General features: G+C 36.3%; 1 protein-coding gene and 1 pseudogene across 1 annotated transcript; one reads left to right on the forward strand and one right to left on the reverse strand.

The window, feature by feature from the left end:
- Nucleotides 1–417: 417 nt before the first annotated feature.
- On the reverse strand, nucleotides 418–17,462 carry LOC116302752 (transitional endoplasmic reticulum ATPase). The gene is made up of 24 exons (XM_031712119.2): nucleotides 17,337–17,462; nucleotides 16,874–16,976; nucleotides 16,650–16,721; nucleotides 15,543–15,643; nucleotides 14,823–14,903; nucleotides 14,408–14,469; nucleotides 13,591–13,721; nucleotides 13,040–13,117; nucleotides 12,327–12,380; nucleotides 11,974–12,032; nucleotides 10,447–10,490; nucleotides 10,058–10,111; nucleotides 9,538–9,617; nucleotides 9,146–9,281; nucleotides 8,283–8,395; nucleotides 7,397–7,468; nucleotides 6,889–6,981; nucleotides 6,147–6,482; nucleotides 5,392–5,649; nucleotides 4,505–4,555; nucleotides 4,099–4,173; nucleotides 3,519–3,602; nucleotides 2,437–2,594; nucleotides 418–1,899 (listed from the first exon to the last, which is right to left on the reverse strand). The coding sequence occupies exons 1-24, from the start codon at nucleotides 17,345–17,347 to the stop codon at nucleotides 1,785–1,787; spliced, it is 2,421 nt and encodes an 806-aa protein (XP_031567979.1). The 5' UTR covers nucleotides 17,348–17,462; the 3' UTR covers nucleotides 418–1,784.
- A 6,281-nt stretch (nucleotides 17,463–23,743) lies between these two features.
- LOC148914136 (uncharacterized) lies at nucleotides 23,744–25,008 on the forward strand (annotated as a pseudogene).
- Nucleotides 25,009–25,313: the final 305 nt, after the last annotated feature.

Here is a 25,313-nt window from a genome sequence, read left to right on the forward strand (position 1 = left end):
GAAGGAAAAATTGTCAGAGGGATTTTTAGACGAGCGGAAAAAGCACAAGTACTCAGTTTACCATCATGCTTGATTCTAGAGATTAGTGCTCGTGCACATTAGGGACTTTAAGACTTACAAAATCTACTATGGCAATGGCAACCGGAAGTGTAAATAATTCCTCTTTGGAGTCCTGTTCATTGGAGATTTCATTCAAAACATTGTCAGTAAAGTCAACTCATCCACAGGGAAGACAGACTTTGAAGGCGCGAATCCCCAAAGTGAAGTTATTTACACTTCCGGTAGAAGTCGCTGTCATAGATTTTGCAAATCTTAAAGTCCCTATTGGCTATTGGGCTACTTTTTAACTAACCACAGGCATCCCAGAATTCCTGGTTAACACTTTCATTAAATAAAGGCAAATAAAGGCAACATTGATTCCAATCAATGGATCACACCACAAAGGTCTTGGTGTTGTTTATTAAATAGAATCTTAAAGTTAGTCTTACAACGACTCGGCCAGTCTTTAATGACGACATCTAAATGCTGAATGAAACAGATCGATTTGCAATAAGTATTAGCGCAAGCTACTTAAATTATGTCAAATAAACTAAGAATGAGGAAGTATTGATCTGTAACAAAAATAGTTATCTTAGAAGACTAATAGAGTGAAGGCATTTAACCCATGAAATAAAAAATACTAGTCAAGGTATAATAGTTAAATAGACACAAACGAAAACAATGGAATTAGGGTCTACTAATTAGCAATTAGTCCTCAAGCTCAAATGGGCTACAAGTCAATAGCTTATGAGGCAGAAGGTCGAATGGGATATGGACTCATAGGCCATAAGGAGAAGAGGACTAATTGTTTGTCAATATCCAACAAGTCAGTCAAATATTTAGATTAAAAAATATTTAATTTCAATCTTAGGCTATAACTACAGTGTATAGCCTACTAGTAGCTCATCCAATCGGAACGCAGCATTGACGCTAGACCGCTAGTTGGATTTGACTAAAGTATTTTAAAAGTCTAATATATATTTTAGAGGTTTATTGTCTCCCCGATTAGTAGGGCGCTTGTGCCCGGCTAGAAGAATTAGAGACATTAATAAAGTTATTATTATTATTGACCACTTTATATCAATAGTGGTTAGTAGATCTTGTGTCTATTTGACTATTATACACTTGACTACCAGAAACTGTTTCACGGTCTTGGAAAAGTACTCTAGATCACAGATTGGATTACTTTTGAAAGAATTAATGAATCTACTAATCGAAAAATAATAAATGCAGGGTAATGTTAAGTAAAATAAATCCTGATTCAAAGATAGATTTTTAATCTTCAATATTTCTGTTTGTCAAAGTTATTACAGCACTCCATAAAATCTTTAATTTCATTTATTTGTATGGTTATTTTTCTCTCTCTGGATGAACATAAAGAACAGTCTTGCTTCTAATCGGGACATACTCATACAAAGTCATAATAATATACACCAAATCAAAATATGGCGAGCAATTTGAAGAACTTTTGTTCTGCACTTACTAGTCTCTCATACATGTGAAAAAACTTGTGTGTATATGAGTGAACACAAGGCTAGTCAGTACAGAATGATAGTTCTTCAAATTGGTCACCATATATTTTGATTCTGTGCATAATTATATTAATGAGGAAAAAAATGTAGTCAAACAACCCACAATGTCCTGTAATGGAAAATCTTTAAACATTCTACAAAAAAAATAATATTTGACATCAAATATTAACCAGACTAATCGACTGATTGCTAATGTCCATGTACAGTAGTAGCCTAGCTATAGAGGTCATCGTCACCATCATCATAGATATTGGAGTTATCAGCTTCTCCTGATCCTCCTGCCCCGCCCTGGGATCCACTACCACTGCCTCCGGTTTGGCTTGGGAATCTAAAAAAAATGGATTAAGAATACAATAATTAAAAAGAATACTATCACTATAACTATGATGTCACTGCTTGTTTATGTGGGGTATAGAATCGCCAAATCCAATAGAAAATTCAACAAAATTTGCTCCTAGCGAAACAGTTTAATCTAAAATGGCCTGGTTTTCAGATATAATATGTGTTAATATGTACTAAAAAATATTCTGAGCGTTTGCTGGCTATTTTACTTTCTCTTCGAGGATTTGTACGGGTTTTAGAAGGATTTACAGTGAATTTGTGTTGATTTGACCCCCTCCGACGACCATGATCCTTTGCGTTTAAACAATAGATTGTTTTGATGTGACGTCATAGTGAAATAGGGCAATTACCTAAACACCTTCAACTGTCTATTTTTTACGAGCGAGCATGTTTAAAGCCTTATTTGCATAAGCCAAAGATGATTGACAGCTCCGTTTTGACATGGCGAGCCGTGCTACATTGGTTATTGGTTTAATATCTAAAACTCTCTTGTAAAAACTGAAAAATGCAAAAATCCTCTTACCTGAAGTTGCCACCAAATCCTCTGCTCTGCTGTAGAGTTTGGGCAAACATTTCATATTTTCTGATGTCGTTATCGCTGACTGAACGACGAGCAAACCTCATAGCCTCTTCAAAGTGGTCTTTTCTTATTTCTGGTACAGGGTCTTCATCTTCTACTTCCTGTTACAGTCAAGAAGGTAAAAAATAGGATTATGAACAGGTCCTGCTTAATTACAAATTTCGAAAATTGAAAGTAAGGGAACTCAGATAAAACGCATAGATTTGAAAAAACAAGAGGTTGTCGGCTATAGCTAATGATAGCCTTCATCAGAATGATGATGAAATTTTTCAAATCTACATGTTTCACCCTGAAATCCTTACATTCAATATGTCGAGACGCGAACACCTCAAAGACACACTATGATATTGAAAATAGTTGAAGTGGGTCTCTGAGTTCATCAACAAAACCAGTGGTTTTACGTAAGGAAAACGAAAAGTGTTTCAAGCGACATAAATATACTTATTTCAATAGAGTTAGTCACCTGAAAAACTATAATGCTGAGGTCGACAAGGATTATGGGTAGATACATTTAACATGTTTCAACCGCTTGATAACTGTTGATGGACTTGAGATCTTCTACCAGTTACAAGTTAACCTCCTCTGAGCATCCCCAACTGCTGCAGTTTGTGTCAAAAGCTTTACTTGTTGGATATATAAATATTTCCCATGATTCTCAGCGATCACAGCTTTCTAAATTTTTGATGACTAACTTTATTGAAATAAGTATATATGACTCCACAAAAGCAAAGGAATGTGTTTCTCATGCAGTCAGGCAGCATTTTACATTTTTTTCTCCCTTTAAGTATTGTATTCTTTACAGGGCTGGAATTAATATGATCAGGGCTGGAAATGATGTCACATTTTGCATCTAAAAAAATAATTACTGTGTGAAATTGTCTCCTTTAACTGTTACACTCTAAGTTATTTGGTGTACTAAATATATGCAAGCAAGTTTTCCAATGCATTGTGTATTCATGTCATAAGGCTAATTGAAGAAGAGGTCAGTATTATTGGAACAAGGTCATAAGCAAGGTGTATCTTACCATGTCTAGATCAGGGTTTTCTGCACGCTGCTTATCTCTGTTGATCTCAATTTCAATAGATTCTCTAATTGCTAGTTTACATGCCTGTGTACGAATAGAATAAAGCAGCTGCATTAATACTCTAGTTTCGAGTTCTCTGTTACTCAAGGTTAGCCTTGACTTTTGTGTCTAACATTCACATGTTACAGTGAAGATCTGTAGAATTGTGTTCCTATTATTGAAGTTGTGCATTCTTTACTTAAACCTTTGTATTTGTGAATATTTGGACACTGAAATGGGGCTAATCCTGAGTAAATGAGTGTAATCAAGGAACACAGTGGCATAGTATGATGTCCAAAGTGCATCAGGTCATATTGATTACTATTCTTGTGTACTCTAGGTTTCCTATTGGCTCCACTACCCAAAGTTGGAATGCATTGTTTTCATTCTACATACATTTTAATTGGTTTTCTTGCCTGGTCTAAGTGGCCCTGGTTACAGTAGTTGCACTGTAACATGCTTGTGAAGGAAACCTTATATGTACAGTATGAAGTAAAAATGTAAAGTTTTAAATCTAAACTCTAGGGTAACTCTTGCTTACCCTTTGGCAGATTTCTGTCAAGTCAGCACCACTGAATCCATGGGTGACCTTAGCAATGTACTCCAACTCAACATCCTGAAAACAAAGATTCAATGTATTCTTAATCACTCAAGTTCAACTCAGCTGACCAATTTGAAATATAAAAGGCAATGGTTAAGATGCCAAACCCTCTCAAGGTGGGGCCAGGAAAGAGGTCAGAGTAAACAATACTGCAATCTTGGACAAAAATAGTGAAGAGTTTTCCCTCGTTAAAAAAATGTTTGGATTGAACAATGTTGGACCCAGTAAACAACATGAATTTATGTTTTTACATTAAAACATCCATTAGAACTAATCAAAGAGTTTCTCAACATTTTTGTCCAAAATTGTAGGTTAAACCTTAATTGATGAAGACACTTCTCATTACCTTGGCTATGGGTGATTTTCTGAGGTTTGCTTTTAAAATGGAAATTCTTGACTGGAATGAAAAATTAAGAAACACAGGTGTTAAACACTGATAATAAATTATCGTCTTTAGCCTGGTGCATCGTATGAAGGGTGGAGAACAAGGTGGATAGCGCTATCCAATGAATAAATCCTTATCCAGTGGATAAGATTTTGCTGTTATCCAATAAATTTATCCACTGGATATGATTCATCCATCAGATAGCACAATCCTCCAAATGAACAACTGGACTCTGTTTGAAGCGAAAACAAGATTTTGCCTGTCTTTGGGTAGTGTTCAAGTAGTTTCAAAGTTAACGCATTATTAAGTAATGGTTAGTTTTAGGACATATTGATACCCCTACAAAAGTGGCATTTTGAAAATCCAAGAAGAGGGGGGATGGGGGTTTAGATCAAGAATTTCTAAGGAGAGGGGGAGCCTCTTGTTCTGGGATTACATTAAAACTAAAGCCTTGAAAATTCAAGTCTGAATTTCAAGATATCAAACATTGGCCTATTATTTAACAATTATTCAAAGAAGGCGAAGTGAATATCGGGGAACACTTACAGAGACGTGACTCTTCGAGCAATGAGGTAAATATTCCCCGATATTCACTGAGGCTGAGGTGAATAATTGTTTTAGTATAAATACACAGGTGATTCTTTCAAAAAAAGAAAAAAAGAAGATAAAACACATTTTTTCCCGTTAACAGCAACAAAGTGGCCGGCCGCCATTTTGGTGATTACCGTGTAATAGTGTGAGTTTCTCGACCAATCAGCGCACGAGATTTTCAATAATCACCTGTGTATTTTTACTAAAGTAAAATAAATTAAGCAATCAAAAAAAAATCTGTTAAAAGATTAACTTACAGCATCATCAGGAAGAGGGATGTAGATAAGCTGATCCAGACGACCAGGTCGCAAGATGGCAGGATCAATAATATCAGGTCTGTTGGTTGCACCAATAATAAATACATTCTTCTTGACATTCATGCCGTCCATTTCAGTAAGGACTTGGTTGATGACACGATCAGCCGCTCCGCCACCGTCACCAACATTACCTCCTCTGGATTTGGCAATTGAATCCAATTCATCAAAGAAGAGTACACAGGGAGCGGCACTGCGAGCCTGAAAAAGACATACCAGTAATTAGTCAAAACACTTTAGAATTATAATTAAACCTTGGGTGTGCGTCATCAAATTGTCAAAGTAGTGTGGATCCATGAGGCGTAACTGAGTGGATCTGCACACTACTTTGACAATGTGATGACGAAATTTATTGTCAATAAGAGGACAGACACATCAAAAACTGATGTCTATTTGTTTTTTACAATAACAAAAACGATAAAAACCTCTCATTTTTAGTGGTCAAAAATAACCAATCAGCGTGAGAGAAATTTGTAAGTTATTGTAAAATTGTTTTTTTACAATAACAAAAACGATAAAAACTTCTCATTTTTACTGATCAAAACAACTAATGGAAAGAGAGCATGCTTGTTGACGTCAGCTTTGTCTGTCTGTCCTCTTATTGATGATAAAAAATAACTGATCAGTGTGCGTAAGTCATTGTAAAAATGTGTTTTACTAACCATTGGCCAATTTATAAATTTCAAGTAGTAACATACCTTGTCAAAGACATCCCTAACGTTAGCCTCAGATTCACCAAACCACATCGTCAACAGCTCAGGTCCCTTGATGGAGATGAAGTTAGCTTGACATTCATTGGCAATGGCTTTAGCCAGGAGAGTTTTACCACAACCAGGGGGGCCATAGAACAGCACACCCTTGGATGGTGTCATGCCAAACTTGAGGAACTTGTCTGGGTGTTCTACGGGGTATTGAACCAGTTCTTGTAGCTCACGCTTGACACCATCAAGGCCACCAATGTCTTCCCAGGTTGTCGTGGGTACTTCAACGACTGTCTCACGCAGAGCAGAAGGATTGGACACACCCATTGAATACTAAAGATTAAAGTGGATCAAAGGTTTTATTAGTAACAGAATTGGTTATGTCAACTGTTTGTTAACCGTTAGGTAGCATCTTTTTCTTTAGAAATGGTTGAATGTTGTGGACTCAAGGAGTAGCCAGGGGAGTCCACAACATATTTTGACAGCTAGATGATGAAAAAAGGGGTAAAAAAGAGGACACAACAGAAAACTGGAGGAAATTGTATTTTTTTTATCACAGAAAATTAACAATTTCACTACGAAAACAAGGTTAAAAATTTGAAATAAAATAAATAAAAACAGTTTCAAGCATGAACATGATTTGCTGACATAATTCATTGGTATGTCCTTCTATTTCCCCGGCTCTAGAACAATCAGAAAGCAAGAAAATTCACAATGATAGTGGTAAAAAAGTACTTACTCGGAAGTCATCCATTGTTACAGCTAGAGAGTCCAGCACCTCGGCATCAATTGTTTCATCTTCTAGATCAATAAGGTCCATCTTCTCACGAATCTGAAGAAATGAATAAGTGGTAATTAGTCTAGGTTAGAGAATAACTGATATAGACAAAAGGCTGCAAATGATCTTTTATTTATTTATAAGTATGTCATTTATCAGAGCAGTATTCTATTTGACCTGTTAAATCCCAAGTGTGGCTGGTCAAATGTCCAGCCAAGTTGAATCTTTTACCAGTAAAGTGGTCATAAATTCTTACAGGATATTTGTCCAATAACTGACACTTATTTGCAGCCGTGGTGTGGCATACAGTAACATATTGACTGACAATGGAAGTAAACTATAAACTAATACATGGTTTTTTGTGTTTGTTAGATCAACTGAATATTCTATTTTATAAGCAATGGAAAAGCCCCAGAGTTTGATGGTATCATGGTTTTATAAATTCTCTTGGGACTGGCTTCAAACATACCTGCTGAAGAGCAGCCTCTGAACACAATGACGCAACATCAGAACCAACGTACCCATGAGTTTCAGCAGCAATCTAAAGAAGGAAATATATGTTTTTTATTTTATTTTTCTTAGGCCCAAAGGAATAGCACAGTGCAACCGTGACGTCACAAAAACAAAGACAAAGGCGAAATTCGGACAAACAAACTTACAAGTTTACTTTCAGCAGATAATTTTCACAGCCGATCGCAGTTGATCTTAGTTTACATGGGTTATTATTGTTACTTTAAGTAAAAATAATAAAATCGGTTCGTATGATCTTCGTAGCGGTTAAACAGAGTGCAATGTTTGTCCAAATCTTTAAGCTATTTCTAGTATCAGTGCGCTGCGCTATTTAAACAATACTGTAGGTTTTCCTTGCATTAGATTTGTCACTACAGTAATAAAATTGTGAAATTTGGCATTTAAACACGGCCTTATCATTATTTCATGGCATGTCTAGAAAATAGAATTTTGTCTAGGTGTAGTGATATTGACCATGGTAAATACTGTACTGGGCCCAGTTATACGAAGCCTGGATTGCGCTATCCAACGGATAAATCTTATCCAGTGGATAAATTTACTGGATAAGGATTTATCTGCTGGATACTGCTATCCAGGCTTCGTACAACCAGGCCAAGGTTATTATACTTTTTCGTAGCATACAAAAAGAAACAGCCAATCAGAATGCACAATTTTTTAGGATACCAGACCAGAAAAAAATTAATTTTCATTATTTCATGGCATGTCTAGAAAATTGAATTTTAGCTACTGTACGTGTAAGGATACTGACCATGGTAAATACTGTGTCACACGTTATTGTACTTTTTTGTAACACACATTGAATTGACGTGGATCTTATGGCTCACCTGTTCTAAATCAACATCATCTGCTAGTTTCATATTCTTGGTATGGATTCGGAGGATTTCTAGGCGTCCTGTAGCATCAGGGATTCCTATGTCTACTTCACGATCAAAACGTCCTGGAAACATCCAATTAGAAGATGAAAAGTAAAGATACTATTGATTAAAGATTTATTTACTCAGGGTAAGCCTCATTTAATGCTTGTACAAACGGTAAGATAAAGAAGGCGCAACTTCAATAATACAAACACTTTACAGACTTTCACTGGAACATGTGAATATTCTGCACAATATCGAGGCTAATGCTGAGCAACAGATATTTATTTCTTTTTATTTATTTCTTATTATTTATTGTTAAATAATTTGAAACTGGAGTATTGCAGTGAAGGGTCTATACAGTCCCTTCCCGTGAGAATAAATGGACAAAAGACTTGGCCGCCATGTTGGTTGACATGACGAAAGATACTGATACCAAGACCAAATCTTTTCTTCAAGTCAACCAACATGGTGGCTATGACATCACAATCACAGGCACAAAAGACATGCCAATGCCGGGATGTTGGTACATGGCGGCTATGGCACCACACCCACTGGGACAAAAGACATGGCATGGCTGTCATGTTGGTCCATGGCGGCTGTGACATCACATCCACAGGGACAAAAGACATGCCAATGCCGCAATGTTGGTACATGGCGGCTATGGCACCACACCCACAGGGAGAAAAGACATGGCATGGCCGTCATGTTGGTTGACATAACAAAAAGACACCAAAAAAAATCAGTTGTCAATGTCAAACAAAATAGTGGCTATATAAATGACATCTCATGGCGGTAATGATGAATGAATGAATGGTATCAAGTCTACTAACCAAATCTACGTAGAGCAGTGTCCACACTGTTAGGTCTGTTGGTGGCTGCCATGACAACCACATGTGCTCTCTGCTTCAAGCCGTCCATTAAGGTTAGGAGCTGAGACACAATACGTCGTTCAACCTCTCCATGGGTCTGTCAAATATACAAAATATTAAGAGTTATTTATAGTTAGTTATTTATTTATATATTATCTTATTTATAGACCTAATTTGTCTTCGTGCAATAATTTCCCATTACAGACCTTGTGTCATTCCCTAGAGTATCATTTCTTTGTTTAATGTTTGTAACATGAATTCATTGTGGATACAACTCAGATAACAAATCTTATTCTCTAGGCACTATAACACATGACACTAGAATCTTTACAGTACTGGATTTGAGTTTTTACCTTGTCTCTTTTAGGTGCGATAGCATCAATTTCGTCAATGAAGATAATTGCTGGAGCGTTCTTTTCAGCTTCTTCAAAGGCTGATAAAAGCAAAGGCATAAGAATGTCACAAATGATAGAGAAATAATCATAGAGAAATATCAAGAAAATGACTACCTCTTACAGGCCATAAAATAACGGCCAGTAAATTGCTGTTTATAATGACTGGCCAAGTAAGTTTTAGCTTGGTGATACCTTGTCTGGCTCTAAGTTACTGGTCGTAAAAAAAATGGCTAGGCAAAGATTTGACTATACAAGTTCTAATTCTGGGCAGACTAGGCATCAGGGCCTATAGCGCTATCCGATGGATAAATCTTTTCCAATGGATAAATTCATTGGATTACAGCATCGATTTATCCAAGGGATAAGGAATTATCCATTAGATAGTGCTATCCATCCTTCATACAACCGGGCCCAGATGTCCGTCAGTAATTTGTCCCGTCTTATAAGCCCTGTCTTGGGTGGCTTTATATGTTCTTACCTTTCCTCAAGTTACTTTCTGATTCTCCTGCCAGCTTACTCATAATCTCAGGACCTTAAAGAAAGGATAAGATTAGCCAAGCTAATACGATAGAAAAATTCCACGACATGTCATGCTTTCCTTATGCTCCCCTTGTGATCTTTCAGTAATCCATGTGTTTTTTCATGAGCAATAGTTGAAACAGCATGTTGTAAGTTATCATTATTGCTTGTGAATTTTATTTCTATTTTTTCTTTAGTATAATTAGTGCTGTTTTACTATGTATAATTTGTAAATAGCGCTTTATATATTGAATATTATTACACCTATATTACTATATTTTTGATCAGAGTATACAACATGGAAAACTGTTTTACATTTCTTTAATTAGGAAATTATAGTTTACTTACCATTAATGAGGAAAAAGAATGCACCAGTCTCATTAGCCACAGCTCTAGAGAAAAATATTTGCCATTCAAGTTCCAAAAATCCCCATACAAATAAAATACTTGTAATTCTGTGATGTTGTCACGTTAGTACTCTATTTTAGTGAATGTAGTGGAAGTCAGTGTGCAGTAAACCTGTTTGATGCATTGTTCTCTCCCTTGCCACAATGGTTTTCTGTGGGCTCTCCGGTCCCCTTCCACCATAAAAAATCAACATGTGTGTTGAGTGTCATACAGTACATGTTGTAAATATAGAATGTAGAGGTAGTACACGTGGAGCCGACCTCACAGAAGAGCTCTGCACGTTCCACGAAACATCGATCGACAAACGACGCCATATTGTTTTCGTGAGCTTGTCTAAAATCATATTTTTTGAAGATGTCAGATTCAGCAACACACAACATCTATCTAAAAGCACCATAACTTTTCCTTTAACTTTATTAGTGAAAAGAATAAAGTCTAATGGATTCTAGGTAAAGAAAGCGTCAGTAAACAACTAGGAAGCTTGTTGATTACACGAAAACGATATGGCGTCGTTTGTCGAACGTAAAGATATTTTGGTTTTTCTCGCTCGAATCTTGGCAAGCCAGAAGCAATAATATGTCCTAAACATTCGATTTTTCGATGAAGAAGAAAGATATTGTAATGTTTTCGAAAAGACCCCAGCCTATGAAACACCGTAAACTGAGCTCGATCGTTCCACTCAATCGTTAACTTTTTTGCGTTTAAATCAGATATTTAATGACCTCAAATTTATTCCAGATAAAGTCGCTAGATCATTTCGTCTTAGTTTTTTAGTGCAAATATTAAAGTCTAATGGATTTCAAGAAAAGAAAGCGTCAGTAAACGACTAGGAAAAGCTTGTTGATTACACGAAAACAATATGGCATCGCTTGTCGATCGATGTTTCGCGCATAAGGTATTTTGTATTTTTCTCGAACTTTGGCAAGTTAAAAAATGATAAAGAATAGTAAAGCTACCCAAAACACACATTTCATAGATTAGAATATGGGGAATTAAAGTCATCCGAGTCATGAGATGGTAGAAACAGACTCGATATGGTAGAAGTGAACGCTGTCCCTTGGTCCCTTTCACTTTCACTGATCGTATGTGAAATGATCGCTCCAAATATGCTTCAAAACCATATACAAATGTCTTTCAACAGACTATGTTTCTTTTTAACAAGTCTCATTGAAGTTTTGTTTTGGTAATTTCCAATGGTAGCGAAAGGACTTCATGATGGTAGCGAAAGGACTCTGGGTGGTAGCGAACCGACGGTAGCGAAAGTGCGCGGTAGCGAAACAACCGGTATTCTTATTAATAATAGTTTAAGTAAAATATCCATTTTTTAGACAGTGTACCCTTTTTCAAATTTGCAAAATAATACCTCAGCCTGAGTACAATATACATATAATTATGGATATTATTAATAGTTATCAATAATTAATAATCAATAGTTATTGATAATATAATAATGATATCTGCCATTACCTTGCCATTAATGTTTTTCCAGTTCCTGGTGGACCGAAGAGCAAAATACCTCTTGGGGGCTACAACAAAATATAAATATAGTTTTTAAAAGATTGAGAGATGGCAATCAGATGTTTTCCTCCCGTGACAAAGTTGAAGGGTAGTAATATGTTATTATTGCCATCTTGAATTTTTGTGAGAAGAGTGAGACTGTTGACCAGTATGCCTTGATTACATGCTCCAGTGATTTTCGGTTTACCGCCTATTTCAATTTCATAACCGCCTACCAAAAATTTTATTGACAATCCTGACATGTTGGGTCCAACAATGCTGGGTGTTGTTGGCATGGGCCTTCATTGAGAAGGCTGTCATACCTTTACTCCAATGGCCTTGAAAAGTTGTGGATGTCGAAGAGGCAGTTCCACCATCTAAAAATTAAAATACACAAATGTTATTCAACCAAACTATTATTACCATTGAAATCTTGAATTTTTTTTATTGTCATTCATTATGTCCTTCCAGCAGTGGATTTAGTAAGGGGTACAACCTCTGGAACGTAGGGTAAGGTGACGATTATACATGTAACTGCACAGCGAAAAATACAGGATTTAAACTTCTATACCACAACATTAAGTTTAAAATGGAAGTATTTTTGATTAGAGTTTCAATCTAGTGATTATTAAGAAAACTATCCTTCCCTCCCTCAGTCAAATAAATACCAACATATTATTTGAATCAATCCCTTAAAAATGTGGAAAAACATACTGTACCTGGTTTTCATCAAGGATTTTTTAACAGATTTCAAGGTAGGATTAGGGAAACATGGGTGGCGTAGCGGTGTGAGCGCTTGCCTCTCATCAATGCAACCCGAGTTTGAGTCCCGCCAGGTTCGGTGTTGTGTGTGAGTAGAGTTGCTTGTTGGTTCTCTCCTGTGTTTCAAAAGTTTTTCTCTGGGTTCTCCGGTTTTCCTCCCGATGCAAAAATCAACTCCTAAATTCCAATTCAATCACGGAATGAGGGCCACAGGTTTGTTAGCCACTGGCTATTAAGTGCTACCCATGTGAAAAAAGGACATTATCAGACATACCTCTTTGATCTGTGCCAGCTGTTTTCTGCAACCACCAATGTCATCGTATCCAACTTCATTAAGAGATTCTTCTTCTTCCTATTGGTAGTTGATTGATAAAATTGAGGTTTATGAGAATTAATCCCGTTCAAGACTCAGAATTTTTTCTGAGTCTTATTATTAGCAGCTGTATAAGTTGCTCGATATACTGTGCAGATCAACTCATTTAGATACATAATTGATATTATCATTAAGAATATTAAAAAGATGATGTAACAGGGCTCCTAGGAATAGAAAGTTCATGGTGTGAAAAATAGGTGTCAAGGCCGTATACATGTATATGCCAATGGAGAGGGTGTGGCATGCGCGCATGGTAGTTAAGGGGCTTGAATGTAAAAGCGATTGAAGGAATACGGTTGACACTCTCACTAAAGTGTTGCACAGAACTTTGTACTTATTCTTAGATGACAGAAAGTAAACTAAACTAAAATATAAGAAAGGTTACATAATATAACATTATTCTAAAACCATATCACTCCCAGTAAAAGGGATTTTCTGTAGCTGCTACTAACCTCTCTCTTAACTGGTTCACCCTCGCAATGAATGACAGTGTCAGGAGCAACAATACAGTAAGGGGAAGGGTCAGTCTCAATAACTTTGAATTCTACTGCTCGCATCCCACCTCGAACAAGAAACACATCACCTACAACACAAGAAGAAACATTAACAAGGTTTGAAATCTTGGACCTTCAATTTTAGCAAACCCTGAAACAACCTCTGGGCTGATCTAAGTCAGGGCATGGCTTACTCCCAGATTGAACCCTAAAAGGACCTCTGGGCTGATGTATGTCAGGGCATGGCTAACTCACAGATAGAACCCTGAAACAACCTCTGGGCTGATGTATGTCAGGGCATGGCTAACTCACAGATAGAACCCTGAAATAACCTCTGGACTGATCTAAGTCAGGGCATGGCTAACTCACAGATAGAACCCTGAAACAACCTCTGGGCTGATGTATGTCAGAGCATGGCTAACTCACAGATGTAACCATGAAACAACCTCTGTGTTGATCTAAGTCAGGGCACGGCTAACTCACAGATCAAACCCTGGAACAATCTCTGGGCTGATCTAAGTGAGGCCCAAAACGAAAAGCAATTTTATAAAGATTTTTACTTCATTAGAGGAGTTGCTGCCCAAAGTTTTATCTTTTTCAGGTAGAAGTTCAATTGCTGACAACATGTTTTCCTTTATTTTTGGTTTTTGTGAGTACAGCATTGGACCCCAAAAAACATAACTTAAAACCTTGATGATGACGCACAACATTTGATTCCCTTTGAGTCCCCAACTAAGAGATTAATTAAACTGCCTAAAACAAAAAGTAATCTAACCTTTCCTGATTGGTCTGTAGGCTTCGACAAAGTAGGGCTTCAGATAAACATCAAACAAATTTCTACAAAGAAACGGCATTAGTTAACTAGATAACTGTTAGATAAACTTGGAGAAATTACTTATGTCAATATAAAAAGACAGCTCTTCTGCAGATTTGGAATCTAGGTGCTCAATGCATCGTTTGTCACAGCTATTTCTGAAAAAAATCATTAATCTTTCCACGGATGAATTATATTATATTTGAAGGGGCAAGAATTATTTTTAAGTAAAAGATGTTTATTGAACTGAAAACCTGGAACCAGGAAATATTGAGCTACATGTACGAACGAAATGTTTGCTGTCTGGCTAATTCATTTGAGCTGAGAGAAGTGAAATAACCTGGTTTTCTATATATATATATATATATATACTTACCCAGTGAGACCTTCTACTGTATCATCAAATGGAAGAACATGTATCCTCTTGCCGTATTTCACATCTGGACAAGACTGCACACTGTTTTATAACAAAGTGAATTGAAATCAATTTCTATTACTTTGCGGATACTTTGCGGATACTTTGCGGATACTCCGACGGGGACCACTTTGATAAACTAGTATCATTAAGCAATCATATTGCAATGTTTAGTTCAATATTTTTGACCAGCCAATCAAATAGCGCATCGATATAATAAGTGATAAGCGATTACTGTGTGGATACTCCAACCGGGAGCACTTTGATAAACTAGTATCATTAACCAATCATATTGCAGCATTTAGTTCAATATTTTTAATCAGCCAATCAGATAGCCCATTGATGTAATAAGAGTGTGAGCAAGTGATAATCTGATTGGCTAACGCTGTTATCAGATCAATCTCTGTCTAGTTTACTGTTATCTGATTGGTCAGTTTTATTCAAGTGGTCCCAGTTAGTGTGTTGGGACAGCAACAAGGGTTTGTGAGAGCAGTAAGTGAAATAACTCCTGGGGTTATTATGTCACCCTCATAAAATAGAATTTATTGTATTAATGCTTGAGAACCAAATTTGAGTACTTCAATTGGTCGCAAAACCCAGACTTAAGAGTCCTAGGGCAAACCCTGGTTGTTAAAAAAATAGTTGACTAAACAGAGGAAATGTATAAGACATTGTTATTACCTGACGATATCACCAAGCCTCACTCTCAGGTTGCGCCTGACAACTCTGTTCATTCTGATTTTATCATTGCTAATGGTGTCATCAGACAAGACGATACAGACCTAGTAAAATAAATCATATTACAATATAAAGAAATGGCCTTGTCACACTTAGCCAGTAGGAGAGACTCAAAATTGGTCATGACCCCCTCCTTCCTACTGGTCACTTGCAAGTCACTAAATATTATGTATGGTAAATATGAATCAAATAAGGCCTTCAGAATGTTACACTAAGAAACCCATATCTATAGGTAGGAAAAACTACTATAAAAGGACTAATAAAAATAAAAACATTATTATTTTATTAATACATGGTAGGCTTTAAAGTTGGCACAGGGCTTGAACAAGCGACAAAAAACTTTCTCGCCTCTCACCAATGCGACCCGGGTTTGAGCCCCGCTGAGCTTGGTGTCGTATGTGAGTAGAGTTGTTTGTTGGTTCTCTCCTGCGCTTTGAGGGTTTTCCGGGTTCCCTGGCTTTCCTCCCTCCGCAAAAATCAACTCCTAAATTCCCTTTGGAATGACAGTGGATGAATAGCTACTCTGTAGAAATGCCACTGCTAAATCCCATTTATTATTTATTTATTTATTTTATTTATTAACTGTTGGATCTTCAGCAGTGACAATGATGCATTAGTAGCGTACATCACCCATGCCACTTACTGGATGCTTTTACAGTTTGTAAACAAAATAGTAAGACAAAAGGTTTATAGAAATTATGTTTTAAGCTTTTTTTTAATATGTCCTTTGAAAGGACATATCCTTATAAATCAAGTCTGGGTAGCTATTATTTGTCATTACTCAGCATTTTTTAAATTGAAAATCCCAATCATTCTGCTGGCAGCCTATGATTGGATGATTGTAAAATTTGAAATTTTACTTAATTTACTGAATGAATTAAAAGCATTTGTCATACAGTAGGAATCTGATTGATTGTCAAAATATAACACTGGAGTAAAGAAATACAATGGGAAAATCTTCATTGAAATCTAGAAAACTCAAAACTCTTACAGGTAAACATTTTTGGGTTAAAATGAAGAGACGTAGTTAATATATATAAACATTTTTACCGTGTCTTTGCGTTTTTTCCCTTTAATAAGAACAGTATCTCCTCTGAACAATTGTAATTCTTCCATCTTCTCCTAAACAAGGATATAAAAAAAAATCCCCTCAATAACGAAAGCATTTCATCTTTCAAAATGCTTGGTAAGCACATCATCTCATCACAGCAAAATTCTTTCTCCAACAAGAAAATCAATATTATAACTCATGAAACTTTGGCTTTTTTACCAACCTGAGACATCGTGACAACAGAGTTATCATCGTTGATGGCTTCTTCGACTAAAAGTCGGTTAGGACGAGCTTTGTTCTTCAAAATCGCGGTGGCCAATTCGTCTCTGGAAAAAAAAGATTAAAGAAAAAATGTCCACAGGAAGTTGAGTTAATGAACTAAAAACCATCGTAAGAAAATGTAATTCTACAGAATTAAATCTTAAATTAAGATAAATATCCTGAATACGGACTACAGAGCAGCCTCAAGATCTAAAGATTACATATTTAGGGTTTTAAAGTTGGTATTTTTGGAGTTTTTTTGAGGTAAAATAATGACAAGAACCGGTTAAGAAATCTCACGAGGCTTTCTCTTTGTCCTTCAACCATTCAAAGAAATCTCCGAAACACGTAAAGAAAAATGAAAAAGCTAATAGGTAATGGGTGTAATAGGGACTAAAGATGAAGAATTTGAGTTGAATACTTACTGGTGAGACATATTTTTTGGTTTTTAGGGGTCAGAGTTTTGAGTTTCTGGTCGAAATTTCTTCAAATGATCTTCTAGACTGCTGAGTAATTCAACTACCGGCGTCCACTGCGCACGTGTACAACATTACGTCACCACCACCATATTTGGTTAAAGCACAGGACGCCCAAGTAGAGGTTTTAGGTCCTGTGTCCCTGAGTCAGTCAGATTCAATATAGCTAGTACACAGGGAATCCGGCTATATTTTTTTGCTTTTTTAAGAAAAGTAACTTTGCTCTATGTGGGTTTCCTCTGTTGTGATCGGTTTCCTATTACATAAGGTGTAATCAGATCTGCGCTGTGACCAGATCGGCGCTGTTAACTGATAGCCGATTAAATTCAAATCATTAACCGTTCGTGTTTTGTTTCTTATGGGTTGCCTGTGGTGTGTAACGCACTTTCTCGTTAACAGTCAAAGAAGCAGGGCTACAACAAAGCAAGTGTCGATTTTAAAACCCCTGTTCAAATTATTCATGAAGGTGATCTATTTATAAAAACCCCACGCAATGTTTGCTCAATGAATAAGTTTTGGGTCGGGATGTTTTATTTTGTATAACTCGTAAAATTAACGATCCTAGAAAGTGATATTTAAAAGCTAAATTTTAGTTATATGTTCACCTCCAGTTGCTCGGACTACTTAGCTTATGAAACAGGATGTGCACACAACACAGGGATCCCGGTTGGCTGTATTAGATTAGGGACTTTACAGTAAGACTTGCAAAAGACATCCGTTGCAAAATCTACGACGGCAACGTCAACCGGAAGTGTAAAAAAATTCTCTTTGGGGTTCTGTGCATTGGAGATTTCATCCAAAACATTGTCAGTAAAGTCAACTCATCCATAGGGAAGACAGACTTTGAAGGTGCAAAGAAGACTAAAATCTAAACTTATGCTATTTGATTTAATTCTAACGTTTTATAGAATTAAAATGTCTTTAATTTCGTAGTTTATTTCGGTACACTTTAGTTGGCGGTACCGGTACTGACAGTGGCATTAGCATATAATGAGCGCCTGGCTGTTGACGTCACTCATCGCAACCGAGGTAACGATGTTAGAAAGAATCTACACTCTGAAAATATTTAACGAAATTTAAAACCAGCAAAACAACTGAGAAAATGACTATTAAATTTTCTTGATTATCTGAATGTGAAGTTAATTTAAGTTATCCGAAATCTGAAACCTGAGACCAAACACATCTAGTGCACATGACGTCACAGTCGCCATCTTGGTTATATTTAACAAAAAATTGTCAATGAATTCTTTCGTTATATCAACATATATATACATAGTTTATTTAAACACGGTGAAACCATCAGTAGAAAATACATCGGCAATAAAATGTATTAATAAATCTATCTACATAAAAAACTAAACTAAATAAAATAATGTTTTACATGATTGCCATGTAGGAATCCAATGCCATTAATTTAAAAGTATTTCTCAATTTCGTTTTTAAACAGCTGCATAGATTTAGAATTCTTAACCGTATGCCCCACTATAACTAAAATTACGTTTAAGGTAATCGGTGCGCTGCTTAGGTAAAGCGGTTTAAATAATCTCTTCGGAAGTAACATGTTTTATATCGATGGAAAAGATTTTGCAGGTACTGCGGGCCTTGATTGTTTAAGGACTTATAAATACATTAAGAAGGCTTTTTGTTTCTTCCGTCTCAAAGAGCAAGGCCGTAGCTACCAACTTTTGATTGGTTCGGTTTTCAAAGGGAAGGGGGGGGGGGGGGGTAGGGGGTAGGTGGAGAGGAGCAAGGAAAAGTATAGGAAAACCTCCTACGCTTAATATCTTTTCAAACCCACCCTAATGTACTCAGATTTTGAATGTTGCAAAAGTACGTTTTCTTGACTCGTTCTTTAGGATGTATTCATTTGAATGTTGCCAAAATACTTTTTCTTGACTGGTTCTTTAGGATTTATTCATTTGAATGTTGCGAAAGTACGAGCAAGGTCAATTGCTTCAAAATATACACGAAGGTACTCATCTTTGGACGAAGATGAAAACTCTGCTTCTGCGTCTCCTTGTTCAAATCTTGTCGGGGTTTTTCTCTTTCTTGCCAACTTCTTTGGTTCATCGACTTCAAATTCATCCCGTCGTTCTTCCACTTTTTGTCAAAATAAGTCAGTGCGCAAACTTTCGAGTGTTTGAACGGTAAGCATCGCTATTCTATGACCCTATACACTTGTCAACTTGGGATTCTGAAGTGTCTTACTCAGTTTGTTTGTTTGTGTGCTGCAAAATCTTTTTTCAATGATTTTTCTCATTATTATTATTATCATTATATGCTTATTTCAACTTCAGACATTTTTGCTACATGAATATAGAATATTGCGGGCATGAATATATTATTATTGTTATTATTATGGCAAGTTTTATTTGTCTGTATATATCATGTTTACATTGACCAGCGGACTAAGTCTAGGCTGGTTAAGTTCATCATTTTTTACAATCCTTTCTTCAGCTTATGCATATTCATAGACCTTCTTGACTATATTAACGTTCTGGCTTAAAATCCATTTCTGGCATCGTTCTATAATTTCTATTATTATTACTATTATTATTATTATTATTATTATTATTATTATTATTATTATTATTATTATTCCCCTACCCCCTTCCCCCCCCCCCCCCCCCCCCGAAAGTTTGTTCGGTTGAAACCGGACCAACCGTACCGGTGGCTACGGCCCTGAAGAGAGAATATCCCAGTGTAAAGGAATCAAGAAGCGTTTTGGACCTTACTTTATAACTTGCTTTCATTATTACTCTAGCTGCACGGTTTTGCAGCTTAATTGGCCGTTTAATCCATCCTATAATGTACTACAATAGGCGACAACGTTTTTTGAATATGGATTAGGAATTCCTTAAAATAAAGTGAAGGACTAGTGATGAGGAAAAAAAACAACTATTAATTGACTTACCTTTAAAAATATCTTAGTACGGTGCCGCTTTCTATAATCTAACTCATTCTGGCCTTTTATACTGGTACAAAACTAACGCTCTTGAATAGTAGTAGTCTTCACCATAGTTATGGACTCTGATGAAGTGACGGTAACTATTACGACCTTTGGAAATTTGTTTATTTTTAAGTAATTCTATAGAAACACAGTTGGGGATGTGGTTGGCTTTTGAGGCAGCTGAATAAAATTTTGTTCTCTAGTTTTGGAATTTTAATTTTTAAAAACATCTATACAAAACCAAACGATTTCACCCGCAGTCATTTACCTATAGCCGCTTTAGAAATATTAAAGGTGTCATAGAGAGTCTAGAGCATAATATAATTCCCTTTCATAATCATCTCATAATGTTGACATAAATTGAGTTCATGCCAAAAATAAACCGGTTTCATATTTTGAAAATAAGTGATAGTTATTGAAATTTTATTAAAATTATTGGAATTAGTGAGATTAAATATAATTGATTGTCCTATTTATTGGCAGAGATTTAAAAACTTCCTCATTCAGTCATGTGCATTAATGTTTGTTAAGCAACTTGGAATTGGATACCTCATTAACTTCTTAGTAAATTAATATCCACAACGAATAGCATTTTTCAGTTTTACTTCTTTAGAAGCTGCTTTCATCTCTCTTTTTAAAAGATCCTTGGCTACGTTGGTTGTTGTGCCTCCTGTCATAGTTGCCATCACGTGATGATGCAAAGCAAGCCTCTACACTCGGTTTAGCAAAAATAATTGTGGCAATATGTGAGAATGAAAGCCGTACACACCGAGTGTAGAGGCTTGCTTTACACCATCACGTGATGGCAGCTATGACAGGAGGCACAACAACCAACGTAGCCAACTTTTTTTTTCGTTTTCTTCAATCTTACGGGAAAACGCTCGACTTCCAGTTTCAAAATTAAAAGATTTAATAAAAAGTATATTTTTTACTTTTTCGTCATGACTGGATTTGTTTTGCAAAGTTCTGATTGTTGCTGGCGGAGGTTCAATTTTAGCGGTTTTAGTGAGTTATTGTACCCAGATCATACTTAGACCCCGTCCACACGTATCCGGAAATGTTTGTATCCGCAAATTATTTTTTGCGGATACGGGTTGCGTCCACACGTGTCCGCAAATTTTTGTATCCATATCCGCAAATTTTACGAAAACGGATACGTGTGGACGGTGAAAACGATTCGAATGCGCTGCGTGTGGACGCAAACATTTTCGTATCTGCAAAAAATAATTTTCGGATACAAACATTTCCGGATACGTGTGGACGGGGCCTTAAAAACGTTACCGATCTATAGAGTCCTTTTCCCTAAGTAAACTGAATTCTTTCTCATGTAAATCAGATTACACCTGATTCAAATGTTCCTTCCTCCTGTCATGGCTGCCATCACGTGATGGTACAAAGTCATCTATGTTGAGTGTAGTGGTGATGTGTGAGTAAACTAAGTTAAATTGAAAATCCCGGGCAGTATTTATACTAAGTTTTTTTTTTACTTAAGATGAAAGCATGCAGCTTCTAACGAAGTAAAACTGAAAAATGTTATTCGTTGTGGATATTAATTTACCATTGTAAAATATTAATGAGGTATCCAAATTCATGTTGCTTTACAATCATTAATGCACATGACTGAATGAGGATTTTTAAATCTTTGCCAATAAATAGGTAAATCAATTATATCTAAACTCCCTAATACTTTAATAAAATTTCAATAACTTTCACTTATTTCCAAAATACGTAATCGGTTTATTTTTAGAATGAATTCAATTTATGTCAATATCGTGAGAAATACTATAAAAGGGAATTATATTATGCTCTAGGCTCTCTATGACACCTAAAGCGGCTATAGGTAAATGAACCTGTGGATGAAACCGTTTGCTTTTGTATAATTTTTTTTTATTTATTTAATTTTTTAAAATTAAAATTCCAAAATTAGAGAGTAAAGCTCTATTCAGCTGCCTCAAAAGCCAACCACATCTCCAACTGTGTTTCTATAGAATTACTTAATGCAAAATAAACAAATTTCCAAAGGTCGTAATAGTTACCGTCGTTGAAGTCACTCATCGGAGTCCATAACTATGGTGAAGACTACTACTATTCAAGAGCGTTAGTTTTGTACCAGTATAAAAGACCAGAATGAATTAGATATAGAAAGCGGCACCGTACTAAGACATTCTAAAGGTAAGCATGGTAAGGCAATTGATAGTTGTTTTTTTTTTAGTTGTTTTACACTAGTCCTTCACTTTATTTTAAGGAATTTGTACACCAAACCTCGTCATGATTTTAATTGTGTGTATATTGTGATCTTGTGAGTTGACTGAAGATGTTTATAAGTAAATGAAACCGGTCTCCACTAATTGAGTCGTTTTTAGTGCGTGGAATTAAAGATGTTTTTAAAATGAAATTTAGCCTCATAATCACAATCTTGACAAAGTTAACTAAACCTTTCGAGGTCTCAGCAAAGAAAATATCTCAAACACCAGAAACTCAGGTGCAAGAGGGCGGTTGAAATGTGTAATCTGCAGGTAACAGTTATTGATACAATTCCTTTCTGCGATGCTGCGGAATATCAATCTTTTTTCGAGTCAAATTTCTTCAGCTAGTCGAGTAAATCACGTCTTCTTTTTTCAAACATGAATCACCAAAACCAAATTAAAGATAGATATCCAAAATGTTTGATGAAAATATTCAGTAAATTATCTGAAGTCAGGAAATTCAGCGACAAGTCATGTTGGTATGTGTTAGAAGAGCCATTTTTAATCAAGAGTAAAATTTTCAAAAATTAATTAGCTTAAGTTTAGACTTTCCTTTATTCCGTTTTGAACCCAAAAATCGCATTTAGTAGAAATCAGATTTTCTTTCCTCAGAGAAGGCTATGCAATCTCAAAACCGTTCGGCACTCCTTCTTCTTCAACTTCTTCTTCTTCTCCTTAATTCATCCCGCTAATTTTAAAGTTCAATTCCGTTATAATTTAAAAGTTAAATTTTATTGAGGGAGGAAAACCGGAGAACCTGGAGAAAAACCTTTGAAGAACAGTAAAGAGCCAACAAGAAACTCTAATCACAATCGACACACTGAGTCCGGGAATCAAACCTGGGTAGCTTTGATGACAGGCGAGCGCTCTCACCGCTACAACACCACCCATGCTTCCCTGAAGTTAAATGTGATGCTTAATTAATTTTGTGTTTTACAAAACTGAGTTTGATATTTTTATTACCACAGACTGGAAACGATTCAATATGAAGAACCAGCTTGTGTTTGTATTTATACTGTTCCTTCTCAAGCACAAAGTCACCTACGCTACGATTTGGCCGACTCAAGGATATTCAGAGATTGACGTGTACTTGCAAGGATTCACTCTTGAATCGTCCAAGGTAGGAAACAATCTTTGAATGTTACAGAAAGTGTGAGGACAACATAAATTGTGCAAGCATCAACATGAACCTGACGAACAAGACATGTGAACTGAAGTACTCTACCAAGACCAGACACCCAGAGAAGGTTATTAGCCAACAAAACACCATCTACATGGAGATACGCGATGCTCTCGGGTTTTCTCCTCATAACCCAATATTATCCTGTAAATGGTTCAAGAACATTGACAACCAGTTAAAGTCAGGTGTTTACTGGATGAAGTTCAATGAGACATACTCTGCGCCATTCCAAGTTTTCTGTGACATGACCACCGATGGAGGAGGCTGGACCCTTGTCTACAGCTATACATTTACTCAGTACAGTAATTTTGGAACAAAACCAAACGCAGTCACTCCAATGCCAAACTGGCCTGTGGACACGTCTTCTAATACATGGGTGCCACAGTCAACAACAACTCCACTCAGTGAGTCTTCTTACTCGGCCATGGATTTTTCTCTGTGGAAGAAGATTGGTAACGAGATCCTTCTAAAGCCTAACATCACTAACTGGGTAGCCTGTGTAGGAAGGAACCGGAAGTCTTGTGAACTGGGTGGAAGGAAGTCTGACGTGTAGAGTTGTCAAGGCCATTACACCAACCTGTACCACTGTGGTCCCAACCTTGTTTAAGTTCCATATTTGTGGACCACTTTTTATCGATTCAAAATATTACATTTTTTTAGAAGGAAGAACCGATGATTGCTTTCCTATCCATGATCCTTGTGGTACCACATCCACTAATAATCACCTGACCAATGTAGCCAATCCTGGTGGAGCGATTTACATTCGCTGAGAGAGGAGAACATCATATTGATACCTTGCACATGGGGTGCGTTCAAGCGCAGGATGTATGCAGGTTTACGTATCACTCGGGACTAGTTGAGGCGAATAGTAAAATATAAACATATGATGAATGAAATATTAATATTTGAATGACTTGAAATGCACCTGGAAGCCTAAAACGGATGAATCTATTCACAAAAATATGGAAGAAAATTTAGCTTAGTATTACTATCAACTGTCACGATCCAGTAGTGCTTTGCCGTGACCATGACGGTACCGTGATCGAGCATTTTCATTGGCTGAACAATGATTTTGCGCGCTGTGATTGGTTGAAATGATGTAATGAAATCAGTACTATGGTACTTCACAGTCCTACGAAATCCAGTTTAAATCACACCACTGCAAATTTAAGGACTGGAATATGAAAACACGATATTTATTCCTAGTCACGATACTCGGAACACATTTACGATAATTTAGCGCCATTGAGCTAAAAGGAAAATATAAAAATTATAAAACAATAAAAATATAATAATCCTGTAAATCTTTACATAATTTAGAAATAAAAAGATAAAGTATTCATATCTTTGTGGGCTTTTATAAGAAAGGGAGAGAGAAAACATAGTGAAAATCACTGAAATCAAAAGACAAATCACAAGGAATCGAATTTAGATGAAAGTGAAAGGAGGAAATAAAATGAAGAGAAATCGACTTTCATTCTATTTTTTCTCGAGTGCTTAACAGCTCCCAACGTGAGTGTCTTTACAGCAGTAGAGCAGTTTTTGTATGA

Source organism: Actinia tenebrosa, unplaced genomic scaffold (genome assembly GCF_029948245.1).
Source record: "Actinia tenebrosa isolate PJP-AT-01 unplaced genomic scaffold, QUT_ActTen_1.0 PGA_scaffold0__85_contigs__length_37466705, whole genome shotgun sequence".
In the NCBI taxonomy this organism is placed as follows: Eukaryota; Metazoa; Cnidaria; class Anthozoa; order Actiniaria; family Actiniidae; genus Actinia; species Actinia tenebrosa.

Bases quoted from the DNA above. Each gene is read 5' to 3' on its own strand.
- LOC116302752 (XM_031712119.2), bottom strand. The intron at 12,033-12,326 runs GTATGACAGCCT...ATTTTGTTGTAG, and splicing joins TCAAGGCCATTGGAGTAAAG to CCCCCAAGAGGTATTTTGCT. The intron at 6,982-7,396 runs GTATGTTTGAAG...TCATTTCTTCAG, and splicing joins CAGAGGCTGCTCTTCAGCAG to ATTCGTGAGAAGATGGACCT.